General features: G+C 45.0%; 1 protein-coding gene across 1 annotated transcript in view; it reads left to right on the top strand.

Annotated features, from left to right (window-relative positions):
• The first annotated feature begins 17,416 nt into the window (after positions 1-17,416).
• EP300 (E1A binding protein p300) overlaps positions 17,417-27,213 on the top strand; it is an 84,673-nt gene continuing 74,876 nt past the window's right edge. Inside the window, exon 1 of the mRNA XM_036759199.1 lies at positions 17,417-18,015. Within this exon, the coding sequence (XP_036615094.1) occupies positions 17,922-18,015 (94 nt within the window). The 5' untranslated portion in view covers positions 17,417-17,921. The remainder of the gene's footprint in view (positions 18,016-27,213) is intronic.

Here is a 27,213-nt window from a genome sequence, read left to right on the forward strand (position 1 = left end):
ATTTACTGAGCTGGTATGTGCGGATCAGACAAAGATACCCTAGGAGTGGGAAATTAACGCCTCGGTTGTTTTTGTCCATTGTCAAAGAGGACCATGACATCAGGGAGGTGATGCAAGTGAATTGGATTTGAGTGAGGGAGGGCTGTGCAAAGTCACCAGGCTCACTTTCTCCTCCGGAGCCATCTGGGTCCAGTGGCCAGGTGTAGATTGGGACACCTGGAGATGGCCCCCAATGCCTCAGTGAGTATTTATTGAATGAATGCATGACCCCTATTTGTGCAGTGTTTTATGGTTTATACATTTGTAACCCATGTGTCAGGTGGACCTTGGTCCCTGACGTGACAATCCAGGCATAATTTGGGTGGGGATGGGGATGGAGGGATTAAGATCTCCCACAAAATTCTTTCTGCTTGCACTCTCACCTCTCACAAAAACTATGTTCTCACAAAAACTATTCAGCTCCTATTTCTACCCCGCCCCCAATTATTTGGCTCATGCCCCTCCTTGTGAAATGTCAGTGTCTGATAGCTTCTCTTCAAGCACTCAGGATAACAAGATATGAAATAATGGAAGGGTTTTATTTAATTCAACCAAAAATACAAAACAAAACACAACCCAACAAAATTAAACAAAAGTGTTCTTACGTAAGGACCTTTCAACCATTAAGATAGTTCTGCTCCCTATGGCAGCCAAGACATGACTGAGAGTGCTTCCATTAAGAGAGACATAGGTTAGAATAAGGAGGAAATCGTCTCCCTCTGGCCTGCTCTTGTCTGACTGCACCTGGAGTGTTGTGTTCCGATTTGGGCCCCATATCTTAGTAAGGCCATGGATAATCAGGCCAGCATTCAGGGAAGGGCAACCAAAAATTATGAAGGCCCTTGAGGTCAGGCCTTAAGTGAAAAAACTGTTACAGGTAACTGCAAAGGAAAGGAATAAGCATTTACATAGCCCCTTCTATGTATGGGTACCGTGCTAAGTGCTTTATAAATATTTTCTCGTTATCTTCAAGTGTCTGGAAGGATGGAATAAATAAATCACCAAGCATTTATTAAATACCCACTATGTTCCAGGTACCGTGCTAGGTGCTAAGGATCCAAAATTGTCAGATAGCCAATGGGCACCAGGCTGCAGCTGCTAGGCAGAGTCAGGAAGACCCATCTTCAGGAGTTCAAATCCAGCCTCAGACACTTACTACCTGTGTGACCCTGGGCAAGTCACTTGCCTCAGTTTCCTCATATGTAAAATAAGAGCACCTACCTCCCAAGGTTGTTGTGCAGGTCAAATGAAGATGTTTGTAAAAAGTGCTTAGCCCAATGTCAGCCAGCTAGGAGGTGCCTAATAAATTTGTATTCCCTTCCCATCCCACCCCCGTCTCTGCCATCTATCACTCCTATCTCTCCTCCATTTTGTGCCAATCCACAGTAGATGCCCCCACTTCCTTCCTAACTCTCTGCAGTCTGGCTTCCAACCTTATCACCCAATAGAAAGTCCTCTATCCAAAGTTACTAATAATTTGTTAACTGCTCAATCCAGTGGCTTTTTCTTCTCCTCCTTGACCTCACTTCAGCCTTTCACGCTGTCGTTCCTCTCTTCTCCTGGACACTATTCTATCCTGGTTCTCCCCCTCCCTCTCTGACCTCTCCTTCTCAGCCTGCTTTGATGAATTTTTGTTCTGCTCATGCCCCAGGGCTCTGCCCTGACCTCTCTTCTCTTCTCTCTCTATATTCTTTTTCCTGGGCATCTCATCAGTTCCCATCCATTCAATTATCATCTGCTGCTGCTGAATCTCACACCTACTTACCTAGCCCTAACTAGTCTTACACCTTCAGCTACCTATTGGCTGTCTCTAACAGGATGTTCCACAGACGTCGTAAACTCAACACGTCCAAAACTGAACTCGTTATCTCTCCCCCTGAAAACCTCCTCACCTCCTAACTTCCCTATTCCTGGAGAGAGTACCACCTTCCTCTTAGTCACTCAAGCCCATAACCTAGGAATCACCCTTGACTCCTCACCAGTGTCCAATCTGTTGCCAAATCCTCTCAATTTTACACTTACAGGATCTCTCACATACACCGCCTTATCTCCTCAGACACTGCTACCACCCTGGTCCAGAGCCTCATGACCTTGTTTGCAGACTATTACAATAGCCTGCTGCATGGACTCCCTGCCACAAGTCTCTCCCCACTTCAGTCCGTTCTCCTCTCAGCTGTCAAAGTGATGTTCCTAAAACACAGATCTGACCAGGTCATTCTCCTCCGCTGTAAAGTCCAGTGGCTCTCTATCACCTCCAGAATAAAATATAAAAGTCGTTGGCATTTGAAGCCCTTAATAACCTGACCCCAACCACCTTTCCAGTCTTCGTACACCTCATCCACCCCTAGTATTCTTCCTTTGCTGGTCTCATTGTTCCTCTTGGAAGATACTCCACTTCCAAGCATTTTCACCGACTTTCCCCTCATGTTTGGAATTCCTTCCCTCCTCATCTCCACTTCCTGGATTCCCTGACTTCCTTCACGTCTCAACTAAAATTCCACCTTTCCCAGGCTCCCTCAATGCTATTGCCTTCCCTCTGTTGATTACCCCAATATATCCCATCTGTAGCTTGTTTGTAAATAGTTGTTTTCATGTTGTCTCCCTCGTTAGACTATGAACTCTTTGAGAGCAGGGACTGTCTTTTGCTTTTCTCTGTATCTCCAGTGCTTAGCACATAGTAGGCATCTGATTAAATGTTTGTTGACTGACTAACTGATCCTGGAGGTGATAAGGACTCTATTGTTCATTATAATCCAAGGGAGAGATTAAGTAGGGATGGAAAAGTTTGGGAACCACTAATGGTGAGGTGATAATTGAAAGAAAAGAGGTGAGTCTGGCAGGATCTGGTCTTGAGGAAGCCTGCTTGGCTCTTAAGCATGACTGCTTCCCTTTCTAGATGTCACCCACCATCCCTTTTATGATCTACCCTAGAATTTTCCCAGCAATTGAAGCCAAGCTCACTGGTCTATAGTCTACAAGCTCTGCTCTCTTCCCTTTCTGGAGCACTGGGAGAACATATGCCCTTCTCCAATCTTATGGTTCCTCTCTCACTTTCAGGGTCTTTCCAATATTGCTGATAGCAGCTCCGCAGTCCCATCTGCCAGTTCCTTCAGCAGAGTTAGTAAGCCAAGGGACTGGAGCTCTTCAAGAGCAGCTGGGTCCTCTCTTACAGTCTCCTTACATATCTTGGGAATAAGCTCCCTATTAGTCATTTTTGTTCTGTCATTTCCAGGGCAAAGGTCATTCTCCTTTGCAGGAAAAACAGACACAAAATGAGAATGAAGCTCTTCTTTCTTCACTCTGTTGCTGGTGATCATCATCGTATCCATCCCAAGCAAAGATTCCCTTTCCCGTTTCTCATATTCCTCTTTTTTTTCTCTCCCAATATAACTAAGAAAACCTCCCTCATAACTTTCTTGGCCGGCCTCAGGTTACCCTGAGCTTTAGCATTCCTGATACCTTCTTCAGGGCAGGCCCAAGCTTATACTCATTTTCTGTCATTGTTCAGTCGTTTCAGTGATGTTCCACTCTTCAGGAGTCCTTTTGGGATTTTCTTGGCAAAGATGCTGGGGTGGTTGGCCATTTCCTTCTCCAGCTCATTTTACAGATGAGGAAACCGAGGCAAACAGGGCTAAGTGACTTGCCCAGGGTCACACAACCAAGAAGTATCTGAGGATGAATTTGAATTCAGGAAGACTGCAGGCTGCTGAGCCACTTAGCTGTCCCGTTTTCTGTTACCTGCCTTATTTTCGTCTTGCATCCACTTCTCTTTTCTCCCCCTCACCTCTAAGTCTCTTCAGACAAATCCCCATTTTTCTTCCCTCATGGAAATTGTTTCCCTTGGTGTCTTGAGAATTTCCTTCTTGAGCCCATCAGCTCCCTCCTGGGCTGACTTCCCCTGAAACATCTTAACGCATGGGATCCTACCTATCTCTGCTATTCTAAAACATGTGGTACATTTCAGGCTCTGCCCAGATTTCCTCTCCTTTGTCACAAACTCTAGGAAAGAGAGGTCGTTCCCCCATAACCACCACCTCAGCAATCAGTTCCTCCTTCCCAGTGAGAATCAAACCCAAGTAGAATTTCCCCTTGTGGTTTCCTCCACCCTTTGAAGGACGAAATTATCTCTAAGTCAAGTCACAAAGTTATTTGCTGCTCTGCTTCTGGCAGAGAGAGCTCCTGGAGCTGTCTGGATAACTGAAATCTACTGGCACTACTGTATTCTGCTTCTCTGCCAGGGCTTGTGATCCGTTTCTCACTTATTTCCTTATGAATAACAGGCTGCATTTATCTGGCTCTTTCAGATTTGTGAACATCATCTCATTTGATCCTCACTACAACCCTGGGAGGAAGGCGCTGTGATTATACCCACTTTATAGATCAGGAAACCAAAGCACACAGAGGTTATGTGACGTGCCCAAGATCAGAGAGCCAGGAAGTACTGGAATCACGATTTGAACTCAAGACTTGGGGACTACAGTCTGGAGAACGCGCTATCCACTGCACCATTCAGCTGCCTCTGTTCCATCCAGGTGGTTCGTAGTGCACTCCAGTGCAAAATCATTTGTTTCTCCCATCTTTAACCTTCATGAAGTATTCTCCATTACATTTCCCTTCTCTGGCAGTCCAGGCTGTCAAGGGACTCACCTCCTCAGGTGTGGTTTGCGAGGTTGGGAGCCCTGGGGACCACTGACTCCAGCTTTAGTTGATCCCCTGGTTCTCAAGCATAGAAAAACCAAATAGGAGCTTGGACAGACTTGGAAAGATATTGGAGAATAGAACAATTAAAGCACGTGCTATGGCCCGTGCGATCATGAAGGGTGATTGACAAACTCTCCAGAGGACCAGGAACAGTCCACAAAGGTGGGCTGGGCAGGAAGTAGAGGGAAGACGTTTAGGAGTAAATAGGACAAAACTTTATGGCGTTTGGAACAGAATGGGGGTTAGTGCATAGAGAAGAAAAAGATTTAGAGACAAGTCAGACACTAAGAACTGGAGGAAGGCCGAGATTCTACTCTAGGCCAAGTCAACAAACATTTATTAAGCACCTACTATTTGCCAGGCACCGTGCTAAGATCTAGGGATACACTTACAAGCAAAAAGAAAGATAGGCCCTGCCCTCAAGGAGCTCACATTCTAATGGGAGGAGACAATGCATAAAAGGAAGATGAAGGAGGAGGTATATCCACATGTGGGGATATTATGGTGAAGTAAGTCCAGAGAGTCAGAAATAGCTACGCAGAGAGAGAGATGAAGGAGCAAACATGGCTGGCCTGGGAGACCTTCTGTACAATAGAGGTGAAAAGAATGTTTACTGCATTTTAACAATAATTTTTTGGGATTTCCATGTTTTAGGTATGAAGCTGCCAAAACCCAGAGGAGAACTCAAGCTTCAAAGAACCACCATAATTTAAATATTCATACTTCCACTGCTCCTTCCTGATGTCTCAGGAAAAAAAAATTTGATTACATTTTTCTATCACAGTTTGTTCAGCCATTTGTCAGCTGATAGACCCTACTCACTTTGTTTCCAGTTTCTAGCTACCACTAAAAGGGTTGTTATGAATATTTTGGAAGGTTCAGAGCCTTCATTTCCATAAAAGACAATATTTTTAATTATGGGCATTTGTTATTTATTTGTCAGATTGTTGGCAGAGCTACTACTATCTTTCTGCTTGCTCTCCAGCAGCAGTTCATCTAGAGGAAGGGTTCTAGGTTATTTGAGAGGTCATGGCAGCCAGTCTGGTATAAACCCATGGACTGCTCCATCCCCAGAACCATATTTCTAAATACACCAAATAAAATATAAAGGACTACAAAGGAAATTAAATATACTGAAATGCAGGTATCAAAAAATTTTTTTCCTTAAAGTTCAGAGCCCCTAGGTTAAGAATCCCTGATGTATGTGGTTGGCTTAAAATTCATTAATGATTTCTAGTTTCTTTAGTAATTGACCCTCTGTTGCAACAATCTGGCTGGTAGCTGTTGTGGGGATGAAAGCCCAACACAAGCCCAGCAACAAGAATGCTGCCAGCACAGATTTTTCTGATCTGCTTTACTAAGGAAAGTAACTAAGTGGTTAACAATTTTACTTTAATCCAAAATACAAATATCATTCACTCAGTTCAGGAGGAAAAGTCAGCAACCTGAGCTTCAGAGCAAATACAAACAAATACAAACATACACGATGTAAACAGACCAAATCACAATTCATAGTTACCAGGAAAGCATCTGGGTTCACGGCCAGAGAGCTCTTAACAACAGCTTGCCCAGAGTCTCCACATCAGCACTTCTCCAGGAGTGAGAGCCCCAAGCAAACAGCTCTGTTCTCTCTTTTTATACAGTCTTTGTCATCAAACATCATCTGAGTGACCAGAACTTAGGCTCCTATTATTGGCTCTGGTCTTAGCAACTCCCTTTAGGGCCCTGGGGGCTTCACACCCACATTGGCTTAGCACCTAGTAGATAAGAGTTTGGGCCTGGGGCTTTGCACCTAGTAAGGCTCAATCAAAGATACTTAATTAATTTAGCATTCTAAAACAGTAAGAAAGTCCCACCTTAAGTGCCAGTACACCCTCTGCTCATGGAATCATGACTACCCTAACTCATGCCCATTGCTCTTTCCTCATTACTCTTCCTCATGAGGTTGTCAATATGAGAATTATCACTCCCTTTTTATAAAGACATTGTGCATGGGGATGCCCCCACGCCCATGCCATATATGCATATGGCTCCTGGGTTTATCCACATAAGCACACAAAGATACATACATGAGTCACCAGAAATCGTAGTGCAGTTTTAATATATTAAAACTAAGACTTTGGTGTATGTGAACCAAATACATTTATATGTGTGTATGTGTATATATGCATATATAGTGTATAATGTGTATGTGAATGGATGTGTATATGGTATATATGCATATTATATATGCACATATGTGTGTATATGCATGCATAGTTTATGTGTGTATACATGTGTATACAGTATGTATAGTATACATGTATGTGTGTATGTATATAGACAATGTATGTATATATTGCAGTATATATTATGTATATATATGTGTGTACACATGCTTGTACATAGCACACATGTTCACGTATGGACATATGTGTATGGATGCCTATATCATGCACACACATATGATTTGTGTGTATGTGAACATATAGATAGTGCATATATCTATTGTGTCTATATGCATGTATGTAGTGTATATGTATGTATGTATTACATGCGTATATAGATAGTATACACACATATGTGTGCGCATATATATGCATATACAGTATCTATCTGTATATATGTATATGTATGCACACATGCTGACAGTCTTTTCCATAGTGTGTCCCCCATTAGAATACGGACTCCTTGAGGACAGGAGCAACGTTTCTGTCTTTCTTTATGTCCCCCACCCTTATCACAATGACTGGCACATCATGTGTGCACTGCAAGGACCAGGCGTATCAATTAAAGCAGAAATTGTTTTCAACACCTCAAACTTGAAAAGCCTTGGGTATTTCTACTTCATCCTTGATGAATTTTTCTATTTTTTGTTATCAGTATTTCTTAGCATTCTAAATACTTCAAGTAGCAAAAGAAACGAAACATGTAGTTCTACCTATGAGGACCAAACGTATCAGATAATGTATATGCTAAAACATTTTGTACTTTTGCTATAAATAAGAAGAAATACCCCTACATTTATTTCTATTGATTCCTATCTTTGCCAATATTAGTCTTTTCCTTTTGAAGCATTGGTAGAATTTGTCAAATGTTTACAAAACTTTGTGAGTAATGTATTTATAGAGTAAAATATAATAAAAATAAAATTTTATCTCTGCATGTAGCTTCCACTGTTTTACTAATTTTTAAAATTTTTTTTCTGGTTTTATCAGATTTTTAGAGTTTATAGTTTGTCATGATAATATGTCTTTACTTCCTTTCTGATAAAATGTCTGAGAGACTCTCTGATGGACAGGTTTTAAACAAGAAATATCCCACCCAATTCATCTTATGTTGAACTTTCATATAGTGAATTCGGTCATGTAAATGCTACAATTGCAATGTGTGAGACAGAGAAAAATATTCCTCACCTGACTCCAGTGACAATGAGTTTATCAGTGAAGTTTCTTCCACAGCTGACAATGAGGTAATGAGCAACATGGTTCTTGCTGGACACAGGTTCATGACAAAAGAGGTATACAACCACAACGTCTGAAGGATAAAGAGGATTCAAGCAATGTGAGGATGTTTGCAACAGCTGAATATGATTATACTTCGATCTAGCCCAACTGCTTATTCTGAAGCCTAGGATGTTGAGAAAAGTCCCATTTCTTCTTTTTGAATTTTATTTAATGAGCCATCGCTTAGAAACATTCAGAAATGTCCAAATGTTAGGCAATGCTAACAGATCCTTTACATGAGATGAATTAGAAAACTTCACTGGTCTTGTTGCTGCTCATGGCATTACTGGTAGAAGCAACTTATACATAAAGGAAATGGAATATGTCTTGAGGGCATCCTTTGATTAACCAAACCAGGTCATGTAATCAATTCCTGTAGATAATGAAATACCTTTGCTTTCACCTGAAAACTGAAAGCCAAGTCTATTTCAGGACAAGTTATCTGGCATCCTCACTGTGGAATCTTCTGTTGAGGATTGTTAGAAGGCATTAATTCCACACACACACACACACACACACGCACGCACGCACGCACGCACGCACGCACGCACGCACGTGCACACACACACACACATAATGGTCAATGAGCCATCATTGCCTTGCAAGGCATGCTCTGAATTTCTTTAACATATATCAAACATAGCAGATAAATTTGGTCTAAAATTTTGGTTGACCATAGGTATGGAAAATAAATATTTGTTTAACAGAGTTCTGTATTTGGAAAAAGCTGGTACAGGAACCAATGATACTAGTGAATCTCCACAGGTAGCGTTGAAGGACATGAAACCACTATTTGACAAAGGCTACAATGTAACCTGTGATGACCTTTCCTCGATGCTTGTCACACTCAAGTGCAGCTTAGTTGCAACTTGTCAGAATTAGAGAAAACTTACAAAAGTTAGAGACACATGCATGGAACTCTGGTTCTGCAATGTACAAAGAAACCTACACACACACACACACACACACACACACACACTGACTAGATCCAAATCTGTAATTGTCAGGGGTGGACAGGGGAGGGGGTGAGTCTGTTTAGATGTGCTTCGCCCTTTTCCAAGGACATTTTGATACTTTCCAGGAGGGGCAGGAGGAACTTGGGGCCAGAGGTTACACCCTCTGCTTTCTTCAGAGTCCTGGGCTAAAATTATATCTACCTGCTCCTTTAAATATTAGTCTACATGAAATGTTGTTTAGGTTCAAGCTGAGCTCCTAATCGCTCTCCCTTAATGGGGACAGAATGCCCCAAGCTCTATATCAAAGACTTGACTCTTCCAAGCAGATGCCAGTTCACAATGAACGCACACAGCAAATAGTGAATAAACCCATTTATCTAAGTCAACAGCAAAACAGAAATCAGAAAAAAAAAATATGCGTAGGAGAATGTATACCAGACAATACAGAGTGAATGAACATTGGGAGAGAGATGAGAGAGAGAGAGAGAGAGAGAGAGAGAGAGAGAGAGAGAGAGAGAGAGAGAATCCCATATCTCACCAAGGGGAAATTCCCTGAAGTCTCTCGTGTAACAAGTTGGAGATAAGGACATGATATGAATTGTTGACTTCTCTACATGTTGGTTTCTTTTCAGTCTTCTCCCTTCAGGGACCTGAAAAGAGGTTGACACCATGTTTCTTTCTCTCAAAGCTGGAAGCCACAAGACCAGGTTCTCTCTTTTCTCTAGCTCTTGTCAACTCCACACCTCACACAAGCATGGAACATGGAGTACTCATTCTCCACCAATGAGCAAATATTCAAAGAGTTCTCTCATTTCCCACCCCAGGGATTTAAGTCTGGTATCTTTATGATGCTCCTATCTAGTAAGCATCTTGAGAGCAGGCATTCCTTCCCTCACTTTTTTTTTTTTTTGTATTTCTATTGTCCAGCACAGTTCCTGAAACACAGCAGGTGCTTAATAAGTGCTTGTTGATGGACTGGTCGATTGCCCTCTTTGATTCTCAAGAATTATTTCTCACATCTCTCTCTTTGGTTCCTTTTTTTTAATTTTAATTTTTGTATTTTATACTTTTTATTTCTGCCCTTTGGTTTGTGCATCACCTTTATTTCCTAATATAGCTCTTCTTACTAAGTGAGCCATTGCTTGTAGCAGAGGGGGAAAAAAAGAGAAAAAACCAGCTTAACAAAACCAACCAACATATCAACTGTGCCTGACAGTCCATTTCATATTCCACATCCATATTCTTCTATCTCTGCATTTTGTCAACTCTTCTCTGAAGTCAAGATTGGTTGTTATAATAACTCAGTGTTGTGTTTCAGTTTTTGTTTTTTTCATTTGCAGCATTATAGTCATCATGAACATTACTTTCCTGATTCTGTTTACTTCATTCTATATTAGTTCATATTAATCTTTTCATGCTCTTCTGAGTTCTTCATATTCACTCTTTCTTATGACACTGTAAAATTTCATTATATTTATGTACATAGGCTTTCATAGACAATGGGCTTGTCTATTCTGGTACACCTGAGCATACCTGGCCTGAGCCCTACGTACTCCTATGTTCACATATTACAATTTATTTTAACCATTCCCCAATCAATGAACATCTGTTTCCAGTTTTTCACTACCAAAAAAGTGCTGCTCTGAATATTTTGCTGTAAATGATACCTTCTAAAAATTCATTTAACTCCTTAATGTATATGTCTAACAATGGGATCTCTGAGTCAGAGGCTTTGGATATTTTACTCGCTTCCTTGGCATAATAACAAATTTCTTTCTAGAATGGTTAGACTAATTCCCAGCTTTACCAACAGAGGATTAGTGTGCCTATCTTTCCACAGCCTCTCCAACATTAACTATTTCCAACTTTTGTCTTTGCCAATTTGGTAGATGTGAGGTGGTACCTCACAGTTCCTCTTTCTATCAGTGATTTGGAGCAGACGTTCATATAGTTCATATAGTTTTCAATTCTTCCTTTGAGAAGTATTTATTTCTATCCTTTGTTCATTCTTCCATTGAGTATCTGGCTTATTGTCATCCCTACTGTGATACCAGTGGACAAAAGTACCCAAAACATGGAGAGTTTGCAGTCCATAGGAGAAATCAAGTCCAGAATAAAGTCTCAGATGGAGCATCAGTTGGGATTATCACACCTTATAGAGTACAACATCTTTAAGGCCAGACTCAGTGATTGGTGAGTCCCAGCCTGGGACCACCATGTCTTGAGAAGGTCCAGCCATGCTGTTCAATTTCTGTTCTCACTTTACCTCTAGCCTACCCCATCCTGCCCCACTGACTGCCTGAGTCTCAGGTTGGTGCTCTCCTTCCCTTCCCCTCACCTTTCCAGCTCTCCTTTATGATCTGTCTCCCTTTATTAGAACATAAGATCTTCAAGAGTAGGGACTTTGTTGTTTTTTGGTTTTGTATCCCTAGTGCTTTGCACTGTGCCTAATACATAGTAAGCACTTAATTAATGCCCACTCCATGCCTTGATTGATTGATCTATCTATCCATCCATCCATCCACCCATCTGTCTATCCTTTCACATGGTACCTCATTTCCCACCTCTGCCCTTTTGTACTGGCTGTCCCCTATGCCTGGCATGCTCTGCCCTCTCACCTCCACCTTTTAGCTTCACTGCCATCCTTCAAAGCTCAGTTCAAATTGCACTTTCTGTGAGGGACCATTCCTCATCCTCCTCTCTGCCCCCTCCTGACCCCCCACCAGTCCTTTCTAATTTCTCTTCATCTAATCTGTACATATGATGAATATACCTAGTTCTGTACATGTTGTCTCTCACCTTGGAATGTGAGCTCCTTGAAGGCAGGTTCCATGTTTTTGTCTTAGTATCTACAGTGTTTAACAGAGTGCCTGGCACATAGTCGGCACTTAATTATTTATTAATTTATTAAGCTTACTGACTGCCAGAATGAAGAATATGTCATTTCATCTTCCAACTCCTTAATTTTGCTGGAACTCTCCCTCCTGCATGGAATACACTCCCTCCTTATATCAACTTCTTAGAATCTCCTTCTGAGGCTCAGTTCAAGGGCCTCCAGCTACCTGAGAGCCTCTCTGATCTCCCTAATCCCTGCAATTATATTTTAGTTACTCAGCATATAGGTTCTATTTATCTGTGTTCGAGTTGTTTTCCCCAATAGAATACTTTTTTTTTTTTTGGTTTTTGTATCCCACAGCCTGGCACATAGGCTTTGTGATATTAATTATGTTGGGACTTTTTTTTTTCACTGTTTTAGAATGCTAAACTAATTGTGTCGTTGATTCAGCCTTACCAGGTGCAAAGCCACAGGCCCAAACCCCTATTAGGTCCTAAGCCAAAGGGTGGGAATGAAGCCCTCAGGGCCCTAAGGGGAGTTGCTAAGACCAGAGCCAATAGCATGCACCTAAGTTCTGGTCTCTCAGATGACGTTTGATGATGTCCAAAGACTGTATAAAAAGAGAGAACAGAGCTGTTTGCTTGGGGCTCTCACTCCTGGAGAAGTGCGGATGTGGAGACTCTGGGCAAGCTCTCCGGCCGTGAACCCAGATGTTGATGCTTTCCTGGTACCTATGAATTGTGATTTGGTCTGTTTACATTGTGTATCTTTGTAACTTGTTTGTATTTGCTCTGAAGTTCAGGGTGCTGGCTGTTTCCCCTGAATTAAGTGAATGATATTTGTATGTTGGATTGAAATAAGATTGTTAACCCCTCAATGTTACTTTCCTTAGTAAAGCAGATCAAAAAACCTGTGCTGAAAGCATTCTTGTTGCTGGGCTTGTATTGGTCTTTCACCCCCACAGCAGCTGCTAGCTGAATTGTTGTAACAGGCTTTTAATAAACTCCTAAGATCATAGGTCTTGATAAGTGCCAAGGAGGAATTCCAGAGAAGTGCCCGTATTATTTGCATTCACATTTCATATTTCCATTGGGCTGCAACCAATGATCATATCTTACATAGCGCTAACTTCCAACGCTGGTTGGTCACCCCAATGACACTTCTGTCCCATGGCCTCTTCTACCCACCACAGAAGCACAGCCAACACCAGGCCTCCATGTGTGATTTAGCTGGCCAAGAAGCCTGAACAGAAACGTCCAAATGGGCTGAAACCATAATGAAAAAGTAATTGCAAACCCCACTGAGAGTGACTTTTCAATGTGGAGGGTTTATGCGCGCAAAGACATGATGTGGGGGAGGGAGGGGAAATAGGATGGCTGAGAAAGAGAAACTCTCCCATAGCTCCAGTTTGATTGGAAAGAAGCAGCTGCTTTGTACAGAGCAGCAGCAGGGGCAAAAAAGCATCTTGATAAGTGGGGAAAGCACTGGCTTTGTGGTTGGACTCAATTGCTGTCTATTTTTTTAATGAGGCAATCAGGGTTAAGTGACTTGCCCAGGGTCACAGCCAATAAGTGTCTGAGGCCACATTTGAACCCTGGTCTCCTGATTCCAGGCCTGGTGCTCTATCCTTGGTACCACCTACCTGCCCCTGAATTGCTATTTTAAAACTTACCAGTGGCGTGACCTTGGGGCAAGTCACGGCCCCTTTCTGGGCCTCAGTTTCCAGCTCTGTAAAATGAGGGGGTTGGACCAGATGGTCTTCTCCTAAATTTTATGATCTTATGTCCTGAAGTTTAGAAAAGTCAGGCCTCTCTGGCCTCCTGAAACACCCAGGGGAGCAGAGGGGCAAATCCAGGGGGAAGGGAAGGCTTGGGAGAACCCAGGAAAGAAATGAGGCCTTTTTTTTCTTTAACCACTGTTCTGATATTATCTCGGAGAAACACACTCCTTGCTTTTCCTTCTCTCCCCTCTCTCCCTGCTCCTTCCCTAGGGGAGATATGTGTGTGCAGCAGGGTCTGGAGTCATGAAGACCTGTGTTTAAATGTGAGTTCAGACACCTACTGGGCCAATAACCCTGGACAAGTCACTTACACCTAGCTTGCCTCAGCTTCTTCAGCTACAGCCTGGAGATAGCAAGAGCATCTACCTCACAAGGTTGTTGTAAGGATCATGTGAGATATTGCCAAGCACTTAGCCCAGTGGCTGGTACAAAGTAGATGCTATATACAGGCTGGTAGTATGATTTTTCTTTCCTCTGCAGGAAAAGAAACAGACTTGGGTCCTAGAAAGAGCCCTCCATTTGGATTCAGAGGACCTGGGTTCTAATCCCAACACTTTCTCAATAGCTATGTGAACTTGGCCAAATCCCTTCCTACTCTAGGCCTCAGCTTCCTCAATAATCATTCAATAAGAATTTATTAAGTGATTCCTAAGTGCCAGTCAGGCAGGGCAGTTGCCAGTAGCTGGTACAGTGGATAGAGTGCCAGGCCTGCAGTGAGGAAGTTCAAATCAGGCCTCAGATACTTCCTACCTGGTTGACCCTGGGCAAGTCACTTAACCCTGTTTGCCTCAGTTTCCTCATCTGTACAATGAGCTGGAGAAGGAAATGGCAAACCCCTCCAGTATCTGTGCCAAGAAAACTCCAAACAGGGGCACAAAGAGTCAGACACAACTGAAACAACCAAACAACAACATGTACCAGGACCAATATTAAGTCCTTGGGAGGTGGGTGAGTGGGGAAGACAACAAAGAAATATGTATAAACAACCTATATACAAGATAAATAGGAAATAATTAAGAAAGGGAAGATACTAAAATTGAGAGGTTGGGGAAGGCTTCCTGCAGAACTAGGATTTGAGATGGGGCTTAAAGAAAGCCAGGAAATGTTATTAAAGGAGGTAAGGAAATGTTCTTATAGGAGAGGGTTCCAACCAACAGCTGTAAATACTTAGTCTGAAATTTCTATTTTCTTTGCACGCTGAATTCATGTCCATTATTTCAATTTACATCTAGTTCATCATTTGAACTTCCTGAGCACCTAGTGAAGCCGATATGAATGCAAAGCATTCATCCTGTGCTCAGTATGTGCTAATCAATGGGATTACAAATACAGGTCCTTTAAGTTTTATTATAGCTCATGAGTACACAGCTAAGGGACACCAGGCTTGATTTATCCAGAATCTAAGTTCCAGGCTCTCTCCGTTGTTGGATGCCATGTGGACATTCCTAGGATTTTACACTTTGGAGCTGGAAGGGCCCTTCAACCTAGTAATAGCAAAGGATAGGAGGCGGGAGGGACTCCAGTGGCCATCTAGGCCAGATCTCAGGGTTGAATCCCCTCCCCTACCACACACTCCCTCCATCACACACTCCCCCCATCTCACACTCCCTCTACCACACACTCCCTCCACCACATACTCCCTCTACCCACCATACACTCCCTCTACCACACACTCCCTCTACCACACACTCCCTCCATCACACATACACCTGACAGGTGGTCATCCCTACGGACCTAAAACCCAGGGAGGAGGGGAAGCCCAGTATCCCTCCTTCAATCTCCATTTTGTAGGCCAGGAAACAGAGGGATCATAGAAAAGCTGGTAGGATCTTCAAACCATCTTGTCCAACACCCTCGGGTTTTGTTTTTCCCTTCAAATGAGGAAACTGAAGCTCAGAGAGGAGGAGACAGGTCGAGGGGTCATGTAAGTAGTAAGTGCCAGAGGAAGGGTTTGATTTCATGTCTTCTGACAGTCCCGTTTGTACCAAGGAAATGACGACTTGCCAAGCTCTCCCAAATAGCAACAGCTTGAACTGAGGTCCTCTGTCTGGATCCCAATCCACAGTTACAAAGATCCTATTTGTAAAGTGCTAGTACAGTGCCTAGCACATAGTAGGCTCTAATAAATGCTTGTTCCTTCGGGCCCCCTCCCCTCCCCTCACCCAGGCTAAAAGGGAAAGGTGTCAAAACCAGGGGTTCTTCTTGTGGTTTATGTCTCCGTGGGCAGTGTGGTGGAACCTATGGAGCCCTTTTAGGAATGTTATTCAATGCATAAAATAAAATATATAGGAGTGCAACTGAAGTGCAGTGAAACACGAAAAAAAAACATTCGCGGACCGCAGGTTTAGAGCCTCTGATAATCCACGTCAAATGAAAAACCAGGAGTGGAAGGCGGGGTGGGAAGGGGTAGGGGTGCAGAGAAAGAAAATGCATTGGGCTTCTGTTGCTTCCAATACTACCTGGGTTGCTTTGGGCAAATCACACAGACCTCCCCCCTGCCTCAGTTTCCTTCTCTGTAAAAAGGGGGGCACGGGGGCAGTTAGTTTCTTCGATCTTTTCCAGCTCTAGATTTACGACTACCCCTTTGAAAGTGCTCTCGACCTCCGTGCCCACCTCGGCTCTGAGGCTGGTGCGAGCTTCGGTTTTTTCATGGGGGCAACACCTGCTGGACGAGCGGGGTGGGGGGGGGGGGGTAGGGTTGTCCAGAGTGGCCCCGGGAGGGCCAACGCTTCTGAATAATTAAATATCATTGTTTATTAATCGGGCCTGGGGGTTGGGGGCCTCGGGGGCCAGGGGTGGCGGTCTGGGGACAGACAGGGACGCACTAGAAGGCAACCCCTGAGCAGTGACTTGGCTCATTTCAGGGCGTAGCACCTTCCTCTTCTCCCTTCCAGCGGAGGCCAGCGCAAGCAGCTCCCGCGCCGTCATTACCCTCCGACTTTAAATTCCTCCTCTCCCCCTCCCGCTCCTCCCCTTTAAGAATGACGCTCGCTTAGGGAGTTTGCGGAAGCCCCCTGCGCGTCGTCGACGGGCGAGCGGGGGGGTGAGAAGGAGAGAAGGGGGCGGTCCCGAGCTCGGCCAGGGCCCCGCCTCCTGCGGGCTTCTCGACGCCCATTGTGCGAGCCCATCGGGGGGGGGGGCAGGCTCCGCCCCTTCTCCGGTTCCCTCCCCCCGCCGCCGTCCGTCCGCCTTCGGCCCCGCCCCCCTGCCCCCCCCCCCTTGGCTCATTTCCGGCCCCCGCCGTAGCTACTGCTGCTGCCGCTGCTGCTGCTGCCGTCGCTGCTGCTGCCGTCGCTGCCGCTGCCGCCGCCGCCACCGCAGGCGCTCGCCTGGGAGCAGGAGGAGCAGGAGGCGGAGGAGGAGGAGGAGGGCTGGGGGAGGAGGAAGAGGAGGAGGAGGAGGAGGAGGGAGGACTAGACTGAGGGGAGCAGAGTGGAGCGGAGCAGAGCGGACGCAGGAGAGCGGAGCGCAGCCTAGGCGAGAAGAGCGGATCCGAGCGGGGCCGAGCCGAGCCGAGCGGGGCCGAGTGGGGCCGAGCGCGGCCGAGGCGAGGCGGGGCCTGGGCCGAGGCGAGCGGGCGCCGTGCAGCGCAGCCAGCGCCGCGCAGCCGAGCGCCGCGCCGCGGACGAACAACAGCCGCCATTTTGTTTGGGTGCGCGGCCCGGCCCCGGAGGAGGCGGAGGCGAGGCCCAGGCCGAAGAGGAGGCGGAGGCGGGCGGAGGAGGCCCCGCGGCGCAGCCCGGCCTCGGTCCGAGCCGCCGCCGCCGCCGGAGCAACAGCAGCAGCAGCGGCGGCAGCACGATGTGAGGCGGCGGCTCGGCCCCCGACCCGAGCCCAGACGACGAGCCCCCCGGGCCGGCGATGAGGACGGCGACGAGGCCGCGGCCCATGGCGCCCCGCAGGCCCCAGCCCCATCCCCGCCAGCGCCCCGACGAGCGGCCGGGAGCCGCGTCGGCCCCGCCACTAGGGGGGGAGCGTGCGTGAGCGTGAGCGTGCGTGGGAGCCAGTGTGAGTGTGCGTGAGTGTGCCCGCTCGGAGCCCGGAGCGAGAGAGAGACAGAGCGCGGAGCGGGGCGAAGAGGAGAGGAGCAGCGCCCAGTCCAGCCGAGCCCGCGGCCCGCGGCCATGGCCGAGAACGTGGTGGAGCCCGGGCCGCCAGCCCCCAAGCGGCCCAAGCTCGCCTCCCCGGCCCTCTCGGTGGCCGCCAGCGACGGCACAGGTCAGTCCCGCCGGGCCCCCACGCTCCCCCCCGCGGCCGGCCGGACCGGGCTGCGCGGCCCCTGCCCGGGCCGGGGGGAGGGGAGGGTGGGGGGGTCCTTCCGGGCCCCGAGTCTCTCCCCCCCCCCCCCAGTGCCCGCACTGGTGTTTTTCCTCCCACTTCCTACTTTTTCCTGCTTTCCTTCTCTTTTCCTCGATCTGCGCTGACATCGGCTCCCGCCTCCTCGAGCGTCTTCCTCGTAGATCTCGGGTCTCCGAGGCTGGACGTGCGAGGCGTCCCCGCCTTCCCCTCCACCCCCCTTGCAATCCCGCAGTTCAGTTTGGCATTTCGGTTTTGTTTTTTACTCTTGGCCTTCGGAATCAATATGGAGTATGCTCGGACCGAGCTCTTCCCCTATCTCCCGCTGCTTCGCTCGCTAGGACCAAAATGTCTGAAGCTCCCCGAGCTTAGCAGGTTGAAGAAGAGCCGGGGGAAGGGGGCGAGCTTGGCCTTCGGGGGTGGGGGGGGGCTCGCCCGCTCGCTCCAGATGTTGTTGGCCTTTTCGGGTATGGGGAGCGAGGCGCCCCGAGATCCGGGCTGCAAGTTGTAGGCGAAGCTGTGGGTCTCCAGGCTCCAAACCACGAACTGGTTGTGCTGAAACTCAGTTGGCGAGGAGGGGGTTTAGATTTTTTGGATGCTTCGACTTGGGTTCAAGATGCCTGTTTCAGGTTTTTAACATTCGCATTTCTCGGTGTTTGGTGCTCTCTTGGAGTCGGCGTGTGTGTGTGTGTGTGTGTGTGTGTGTGTGTGTGTGTCGGTAGAGAAATTCGGAGGCACTCTCCGAGTCTCCCACCCTGGGTTTAGTTGTTATTCCTGATGGCCACCGATCTCCTTGTTCGTTGTGGTGTGGTTGGAGCTGCCAGGAAAATGAAGAGGAAAAATGGCTGGCCATCTGACAGTAAGGGAGACCTTGTTGCTCCCGCTGTGAAGGATTGGTCTCCATCAGGCACTAGTTCGGGAACATCTGATACAGCTCGCTGGGAATAGGTGGACGCAGTTCGTCGTATCCTTAAAGATGGAATATGTGCGTTTATTTTGCTAAGCGAATTTAAGATCCTCAAGTTTGAAGAGAATTTTACCTAGCCTTTTGGGAAATAGACACCATTTTATAGCGGAAAAATGGGAATTTGACAAATGCTTTGAGTTGCTTCTTGAGATGGGGTTAATAGGAGTGTAGGGGAAATTTCTTATTGGGGATTGGTTTTAAAGGTTAAGACTGGTTTCGTTCCATCTGGGGCTTAATAGACCCTAGGTTCTTCTCCTATGTTTTACCATAGGAGTTAATTATAAGTGAGGTATGATGTTATTGTTAAAACATTTCTTCTTCTATTCTTCAGTGACTTAGTGAAAGGCATTCCAAATTTGACTTTTGAGTTGTGGATCTACCAAGTACATCCATTTAAACGGTGCAGCACGTATGAACTCTAGAATGCATTTGGATATCACTGTATAGCTGGGCCTTTGTTAATAGTAGAGGGGCTGATTTACAAATCATTTACTTTGTAACTTGGGTATGTTGGTGAACACAGACCTATGGGAAGATATTTTGGTTCTTTCATACATTTACAGATGAGAGAGAATTTTAGGTAACTATTTCTGTAAAAAAATATGAATTCACAAGAATCCAAATTCTTAATTTTTGCAAGTTAGAATGCAAATTTCTAATTAGCTAATTCTAGTTATGAATGAAAGAACAGAAATGATTTATTCAGGTGCCTACTCTGTGCCAAGCCACTTATCATTGGAGGTACATTAGCTTTGATTATACTTCTTACTAGTTGAGATTTCCTTAGTTTGCACAGTAACTGGCATCTTCAGTAGTGGAATAAGGACTGACTAAATGATTCAATTGACTTTCAGTAGCTCACTAAAGACATTGTTTTCATCTGTTGGATGGATTGTTGTCTCTCCTGAACTAGCTTCACTAAATAACTTTTTAAGTGATCTCTTATTCAATTTTAGTTATGGTGTAAAAGATAGTAAGCTCCGTGAAGATTTAGAAACAGCAATCCCTGGTTTAGGAAAGAAAGGTCCAACAAATGGTTTCTTTCTGGTTTTTTCCTGCTGGCTAATGTTGACTTGGGCCTGAAATGCTGAGAGTACAGAACTGAGGAGTTCTCCCTCTTGTAATCGGGTAGTGAAGTTAAGTACCTGGCCTTTTTTTTTCCAGGATTTTAGTCTATAGACTAGATATTATTTAATTCCCCCTCTTCTGTTTTCCACATGCAAACTATATTACTGCTTTCAATCCCTTTGGATGATTGAGAGAATTCTAAATATGTTCACAAGTTATTTTTATAAATTTTGTTGGCTCAGTATTTGAATTAATATCATTGCTCATCGTATGAGGTTTTCTTTTTGCCCCAGCTGCCTCGTCTTTCTCCAGTTTTGATCTCAGAGTGTGTTTTTCAAACCCCACCCCCACCCCCCAGGAGTAAAAGGTCTTTTTGCTAATATTTTAACTTAAATTGTCTTTTGCTTAAGGAAGGAGGCTTGTCAGTTTGCCTGACATAACATAATTCATAAAATAAATCCTTTTACATTTTACTATTCAATGCTTTCCAACTTACAGGTAGTTTCAATATACTTTTGCAACCAACTTCTTTTAAGGTTTAGCTTTGGCCTTTTTCTAACTTCGAATTCTATATTTCAGCTTTAGAAGAAATGAGTCGCCTGTATTAGTGATTATTTACAAACTAAAGCGGCTCACTGCTCTAAGGATTGCTTTTGAGACATAATTGACAGGGGCATTGGAGATAGATTTGAGTGAAGGAGCCTAATGCCAGGAAATTTTTTCTTTTTGGTCATTCTGTTCCCCTGTTAAAAAGTGTGCCTTTGGAGTAACCTAGGGTCCAGGATTTTGACAACCAAGTGAAAAGGATAATAGATTAAGAAAATGAAAGCTCTGATTGGTTCCTTGACTTGCCAAAGGTCAAAGCAAATGTAATGGCCCAGCCCAGGTTAAATGGCTCAGCCTGTGAATGGGGCTGTCCCCGATGTGTGTCAGCATAGCCAGTACCAGGGGCACAGTATGGCCTTAACATGGTCCTGGGCCTTCTTTTTAGTTGAAGTCTGTCCAAGAGCACTTGTTTTTACCTGCTTGATTGGAGTGGCTTTTATCATGACTTGGAACCAATGGGAATTGCTTCAAGTTAGCGCCGGACTTGGAGCTAAACAGGTGATAAGGTGAATTTAGGAGCTAGTAATGATTTTTGGGTGGAAGGCTTTCTTTGCAGAGTTGTTGAAATGACCAATATTAGCGCTTAAAAAAAATAACTAAAATCTACAGAAGTCATTTGATCTAAATGAACTAAGGAGTGACTGTCAAGTTCAATTATGTGTGTGTCTTTTGAGAAACCTTTACAACAAAGCCTTTTCTGCAGGCTTAAGTTTATTTCTAAATGGTATTCGTAATTCATCAGATAGCAAGAGAACATACAGGTTGATGGAAGAACCTAAAAGCTGGAACTTCTACTGAAATCTAGGAAACCTCACTCTGATGTCCTTGACTGACGGTGGGCGAGCTGATTGATCTAACGTCCCACAAGTCATAGGCTGGGAAAGTCTGACCATAATATTAGGGGAACTTTGAATGAAGAGAAAATCTTGAGATATGAAATATTGAGCTGCAGAGATCACTTTCACCGTTTTAAAAGAATATCAAAGCTTTTGGAAAGCTCTGGTGGTGGTATGGTTTGACTTTATACCACTTTCATGTTTGGATTTCATATGCATATATTTGTTGTGCAGAATGAGTACTTCATGCACCAGTAGCACACATCAATATAGATAACACTTGTCTTGGATTGAAGGAAAGTAGCACTTGGATGGAAGGAGCTATTGGGGTAGATTGAGCAGGGAGTTGAGTTGGTCAGATCTGTCCTTTTGGGAGGATCCATCTGGCAGCTGAGTGGGGAAAGACTGGAGGCAGGTGGCCCGCCCAGTCTGGTGAGGGGATGAAGCCTGGACTAGGAGAGAAGAGGGCCAAGTGGTGATGTGATGCAGATGACGGAGAGGAGAGTGACCCCTTCATAGTAGATAATGAGTTCCTTAATGTTGTTTTTGGACTCGTTAAGTTTGTCCACAGTACCTCCAATCTAAGATGTGTGACAGGTAGTTGCAGATGCAAGACTGTAAGTAGAAGAGAGATCAGCACTGGATAAGCAGATCTGGGAATCATGGATATAGAGGCATGATTGTATCCAGGGGAGCTGATAGTTCATCAAGAGAAATCATATAGAAGGGAAGGAAAAGAGATGGGGTAGGGGCACACTCATGGTTAGTGGGTATGATCTGGATGGGGATCTACTAAAGGGAACGGAGAAAGGAGGGGCCTTACTAGTAGGAGGAGAACCCCAAAGAGGACAGTCACTAAAGTCCCAGGGTGTCAGAGGCTGAAGGGAGGTCAAGAAGGATGAGGACTGAGAAAAGGCTGTTAGATTGGGCATTGGGAATTTTGAATGCTGCCGTCTGCAGAGCTGAGAAGAGAATGAAAAGAAAGGAAGCGGAGGCATGGATCATGGATCGTGCAATGTGGGTGTCTCAGGAGATCCATACAGTCTCTTGAACTGGGGGAGAGTTAAAAGGGATGGATGTGTCTGAGTGAGGGCAGATCCTCAGATCTGTAGGGTTTGTAGGTAGTGGGGGAGAGAAAGTGGATAAAGTGGAGTAGTCACTAGTGCCTTGGCAAGGAGAAGGTCCAGAGAAACACATTTGTTGATAGTAGCTTGTATTGATACAGCTTCTTAAGGTTTACAAAGCATTTTACAAATAGGATCTCATTTGATCCTCACAACAGCCCCGTAAGGTAGGTGCTAGTTCTATCCCCATTTTACAGATGAGGAAACTCAGGCTGAGAGGTTGAGTGACTTGCCCAGGGTCACACAGCTAGTGAGGATCTGAGGCAGAATGTGAGCTCAGGGCTTCCTGACTTCCAAGTCTAGCACTCTATATCCACTGCACCACTAGCTTCCTCAAGGTAGCACCTCTCCTGATTCTTAAGATCATTAGTATATTAACAAATCATCCAAGGATGCCTTTGGGTCTTTGCTGGTCTGGGATAACCAGTGCGCAAGTGTGAGAGAGTGAGTGTGTGAGCATGGGGGGGTGGGGTGGTGTGTGTGTTTTAATGAAACTGATTCTGGAGAGCTCTGGGAATACAGCAGACCACCACTTAATCAAGTAAGGGTTACTGGACCCCAGATGTTACGTTGGGGGGTGTTCTACCTATTTCCTTGGGCTTCGTAGCCTACTCTTCTCCTCGAAGTACCTGCAAAGTACAGATAATTCACTGAGCTTTAAAATGATTGACTGTGGTGTTGTGATAGATACTAGTACAGTATTTTCTCCAAAGTCACTGTAATTCTGCATCTACTCTAACATTCAAAAAGCATCTCTAGTAAGAAGGAAGAAGTCCAGGATTGTTGGCGTGACTAACAGATGGCCCAGCGCCTGGCACATAGTAGGCACCTGAGGAAATGTGTGTATGAAGAGTGTCCATCTTGTGCTCTCTGGTAGGATGGAGCTAGAGGTCTATTTGATTTTGCTCTCCTGCTCTGTTGGCCAGGAGATGGCAAGGGAAGAGAAGAAAGCCACCCGAGGATTTGAGAATCCCTGTCCGGTGGTGCTGGGAGGCTGCAAACACTGAAGGGAAATAGAAAAGGGAGAGGAAGGAGTGGGAAGGCAGAGAGATGGCTCCTAGTGGGCGTATAAAATGCCCATTTGTGGTATATTTATAAAAACAATTCAGGGGTGGTTCTGCCAGTTTGTACACCCGACAGGGACTAAAAATTCAGTGATGCTTATTTTATTTAAACAGCATCCAGGTTTTTGAGTTTCATACTTGAAGACTTCAGAAATTTGAATTGTATGAGTGAAGCTGATGCTAGTGAAATTCGGATGACAAAAAAAATAAAGATTTAGTCTGGGAGGTTATTTTTCCTTTCACTTGGCTTTTCGCCCCCTTTGAACTGTTAACTGGACATTTTTACTATGGATTCCTTCCAGTTGAGGTTCAACAGAAGCCTAAGTAATTAAATAGGTAGGCATTGGGTTGACTCTTTGGGCCAGCTCCACCTGATGATAGGGCAGGGGACTGTCTTTTCTGTGCCAAGTATAATCTTTCTGTACTTAATACATGGAGTCCAGTGCAACTCAGTCAGTAACTCTTTGAGTCCCTGCTCAGTGCTGGCCACTGTGCAGCCACTGGGGCCAGGAAGGTTACAAATGCGTGTAATCTAATGCCATATCTATGCATTATTAATGCAATCTATGCACAGTATGTCTGCATGTGTAGAGTTTGGGGGCCAGTTTCACTCCTGTATGCTGTTTTACGGGGAGGAAAAAATGTTTGAGGATAAACCCTAACCTTGAAACAAACAAACAAATACTTTGTATACCAGATGGTTCTGTTGCAGGTAGTGTCGGGGATATGTGTTGGTGATTGAAACAAATATTTCTCTGGAATGAGAAAGTCCAGTCACATCATTCTGGTCTTTGTATCCAAGAATGTGCTGCTGCAGGCGGGGGTGGCGGGGGGGATCCTGGCTCTGACTGAAGTTGTGTGATCCTGGGCAAGTCATTGGAACTCCGTGAGACCCAGTTACTTCATCTGTGAATAGAGCCAATACTTTGACTCTGCATTGCAGAATGGGGCAGGGATGGGGGAAAATGAATTATTGCTGACATAGCCAAAACGAGGGGGTAGAGAGAAAGGAAGTTCGCCAGAATGGGAGAGAATATTCATCAGAAAAGATCTGAATTGTAGAAGGTGATTTTGGCAGAAAAGACAGAATGAGGATTGAATTTAAATCTTCCTGACATGAAGTCCTGTGGTTTTTGAAAGTTTTATTGATGGCTCCCTTCCTCCAATCTCCTTAGTCTGGTCCTTTCTAAATACAAAAAAGACTGGCGTGACCTTGGTGCCCCTTCTTCTCTCCGCGCCCCCCCTTCCAGTTCTGTCTAGTGGAGGGCAGCCATTATCTTCTTCTTTGACCAGTATTAATCATTGACTTTAATCTGTACTCATTTGCATTATTTTTTATTTACTTTTTATCATTTAATATTTTTAGTTTTCAACATTAACATTGATTTCCACAAGATTTTGAGATACAAATTTCTTCCCCATTTCCGCCCTTCCCCCCCGCCCCAAGATGGCATATAATCCGATTGCCCCTTTCCCCAGTCTGCCCTCCCTTCTGTTTCATTTGCATTATTACAGTCATTGTGAATATTATTCTGATTCTACTCATTCAGTTCGTGGCTTCCTATATTTCTTTAAGTTCCTCCATGGCTATTTCTTATGATGTGCTAACATTCTTTTATAGCTGTATGCTGTGATTTGTTCAGCTGTTTTCTGCTTGCTGGGCCACTCTTTGTTCCCAGTTTTTTTGCAACCACAAAAAAAGTGTTGCTGTGATCCTTTCTGTATATGGCACCTTTCTTATTGAGAACTGGAGAACCTGGGGACGAGGGGACAGTAGGACTGCAGGGTGGCAGGGCCTGGACAGGTGTGCACAGTAACATGATCACTAGGTCAGAGGGAGTGGACCATCGAATGCCTTTTCTCCAATCACTTGAAATTATCTTCAACATGTTTGTCGTCATGTGCCGACAGTAATGAATTCTGTCTTCCCACAATCTCTCCAATGTTGACTTTTACCAACTTTTAGCATCTTTATCTGTTTGATGGGCATGAGGTGAAATTTGCATATAGTTTGTTTTTCTCTTACTAGTGAGTTGGAGCATTTCTCCTGGCTGTTGGTATTTTGAATTTATGTTTGAAAAATTCTTATCAAAATGTTACCATTATGATCAAGTCTTTAAAAATGTGGTAGACATAGATTGAGAGCAGTGAGAGAAATGTCCGAAAGTGGTATAAGGAATTCTAAGGCCACCTAGCCCAGCTCCAAGCCGGTGAGAAAATGCAAGGTTGGAGAGATTCCTGCCACGGACAGTTGGGCTGAGCTGGGAGATAATCAGAGGGTTGTCTAGTGAGGAGGCTGGGTAGGAATGGCACTTTGCAATGGTGGCTTTTGTCCATTTTGAGGATTTTGTGATTGACATAATAGGTAGTAGAGGAAGAAGCATTGTCGGAGTCTGAGCTGGAAAACAATGGGATGATGATTGTGTATTTAGGGAAGGTTATTGTTCTGACAGTTTGGAGTAAAATAGATTGGAACAGGGAAAATGGGTTAGACTGAAAATACAGACAAGATATATCGAAGGCTGAGACCTGATTGAAGATGGATGGAGAGGCATCTGCAGGTTTAGAGTCCTGATGTTTAGGCACCAAGTGGGGTGGTCATGGTAATCTTAGGATGTGACTGGACCAGTGAGGCTGGAGCAGAGGATACTCTTCCCTTGTGAGATGCACTTTTCTGTACTTCTATAATTTTTTTCAGAGCACTGGGAAGAGACTCGTCTTGCCCAGCCCGAATTAATGTGTTGGGGGCAGCACTCAACCCAGGTCTTGGCTGGTTTTGAGTGGCTTCCGTCCACTCCCTTAGCTCTGTGAACACTAGTTATGATTGACACCCAGCAGTTAGAAGGTTTGCAGATTGCTTTATACTTGGACTCCAGTTCGCTTCTGAACAATAGGAGGTGGGGGCTGCCACTCACTAGCTCTGCTCTACAGATGAGGAAACTACTCTAGGGGCCAGAGAGCCAGGTATTTGGAATGGGCTAGGTCAGAGAAGACTTGGTGATTGAAATGCGTAGATTTATTGAAGCCGTGAGAAGAAGTCTGAATATAAAAGGAAAAGAGGTATTGAAGATGAACTTGAAGGCATAGGCTGCGTTTGGGAAAGGGGGCTAATAAAGACCAGAAAGTTCTCTTTCAGGGAGGCCAAGACTCAGTCAGGCAACATTTATTGGGCACCTACTACATGCATCCCTGCCGTCACAGAGTTTGATTTAATGCGGGAGACAACATGCAAACAAATGTGTACAAAGCAGGCACTATACAGGCTAAGTAGGAAATAGATGGAGGGGAAAGCCCTGGAATTCAGAGGGGCTGGGGACGGCTTCCTGGAGGAGGCAGGATTTTAGTTGGGATCCCAGAGGACAAACTCTATACTTAAAGGAAGTCTGGAGGCCAGAGTCTGTGGATTGAAGAGGACATGGAGAGGAATAAAGTTTGAGAAGACTTGGAAAGGTGGC

This window comes from Trichosurus vulpecula, chromosome 5 (assembly GCF_011100635.1).
Source record: "Trichosurus vulpecula isolate mTriVul1 chromosome 5, mTriVul1.pri, whole genome shotgun sequence".
Classification (NCBI taxonomy): Eukaryota; Metazoa; Chordata; class Mammalia; order Diprotodontia; family Phalangeridae; genus Trichosurus; species Trichosurus vulpecula.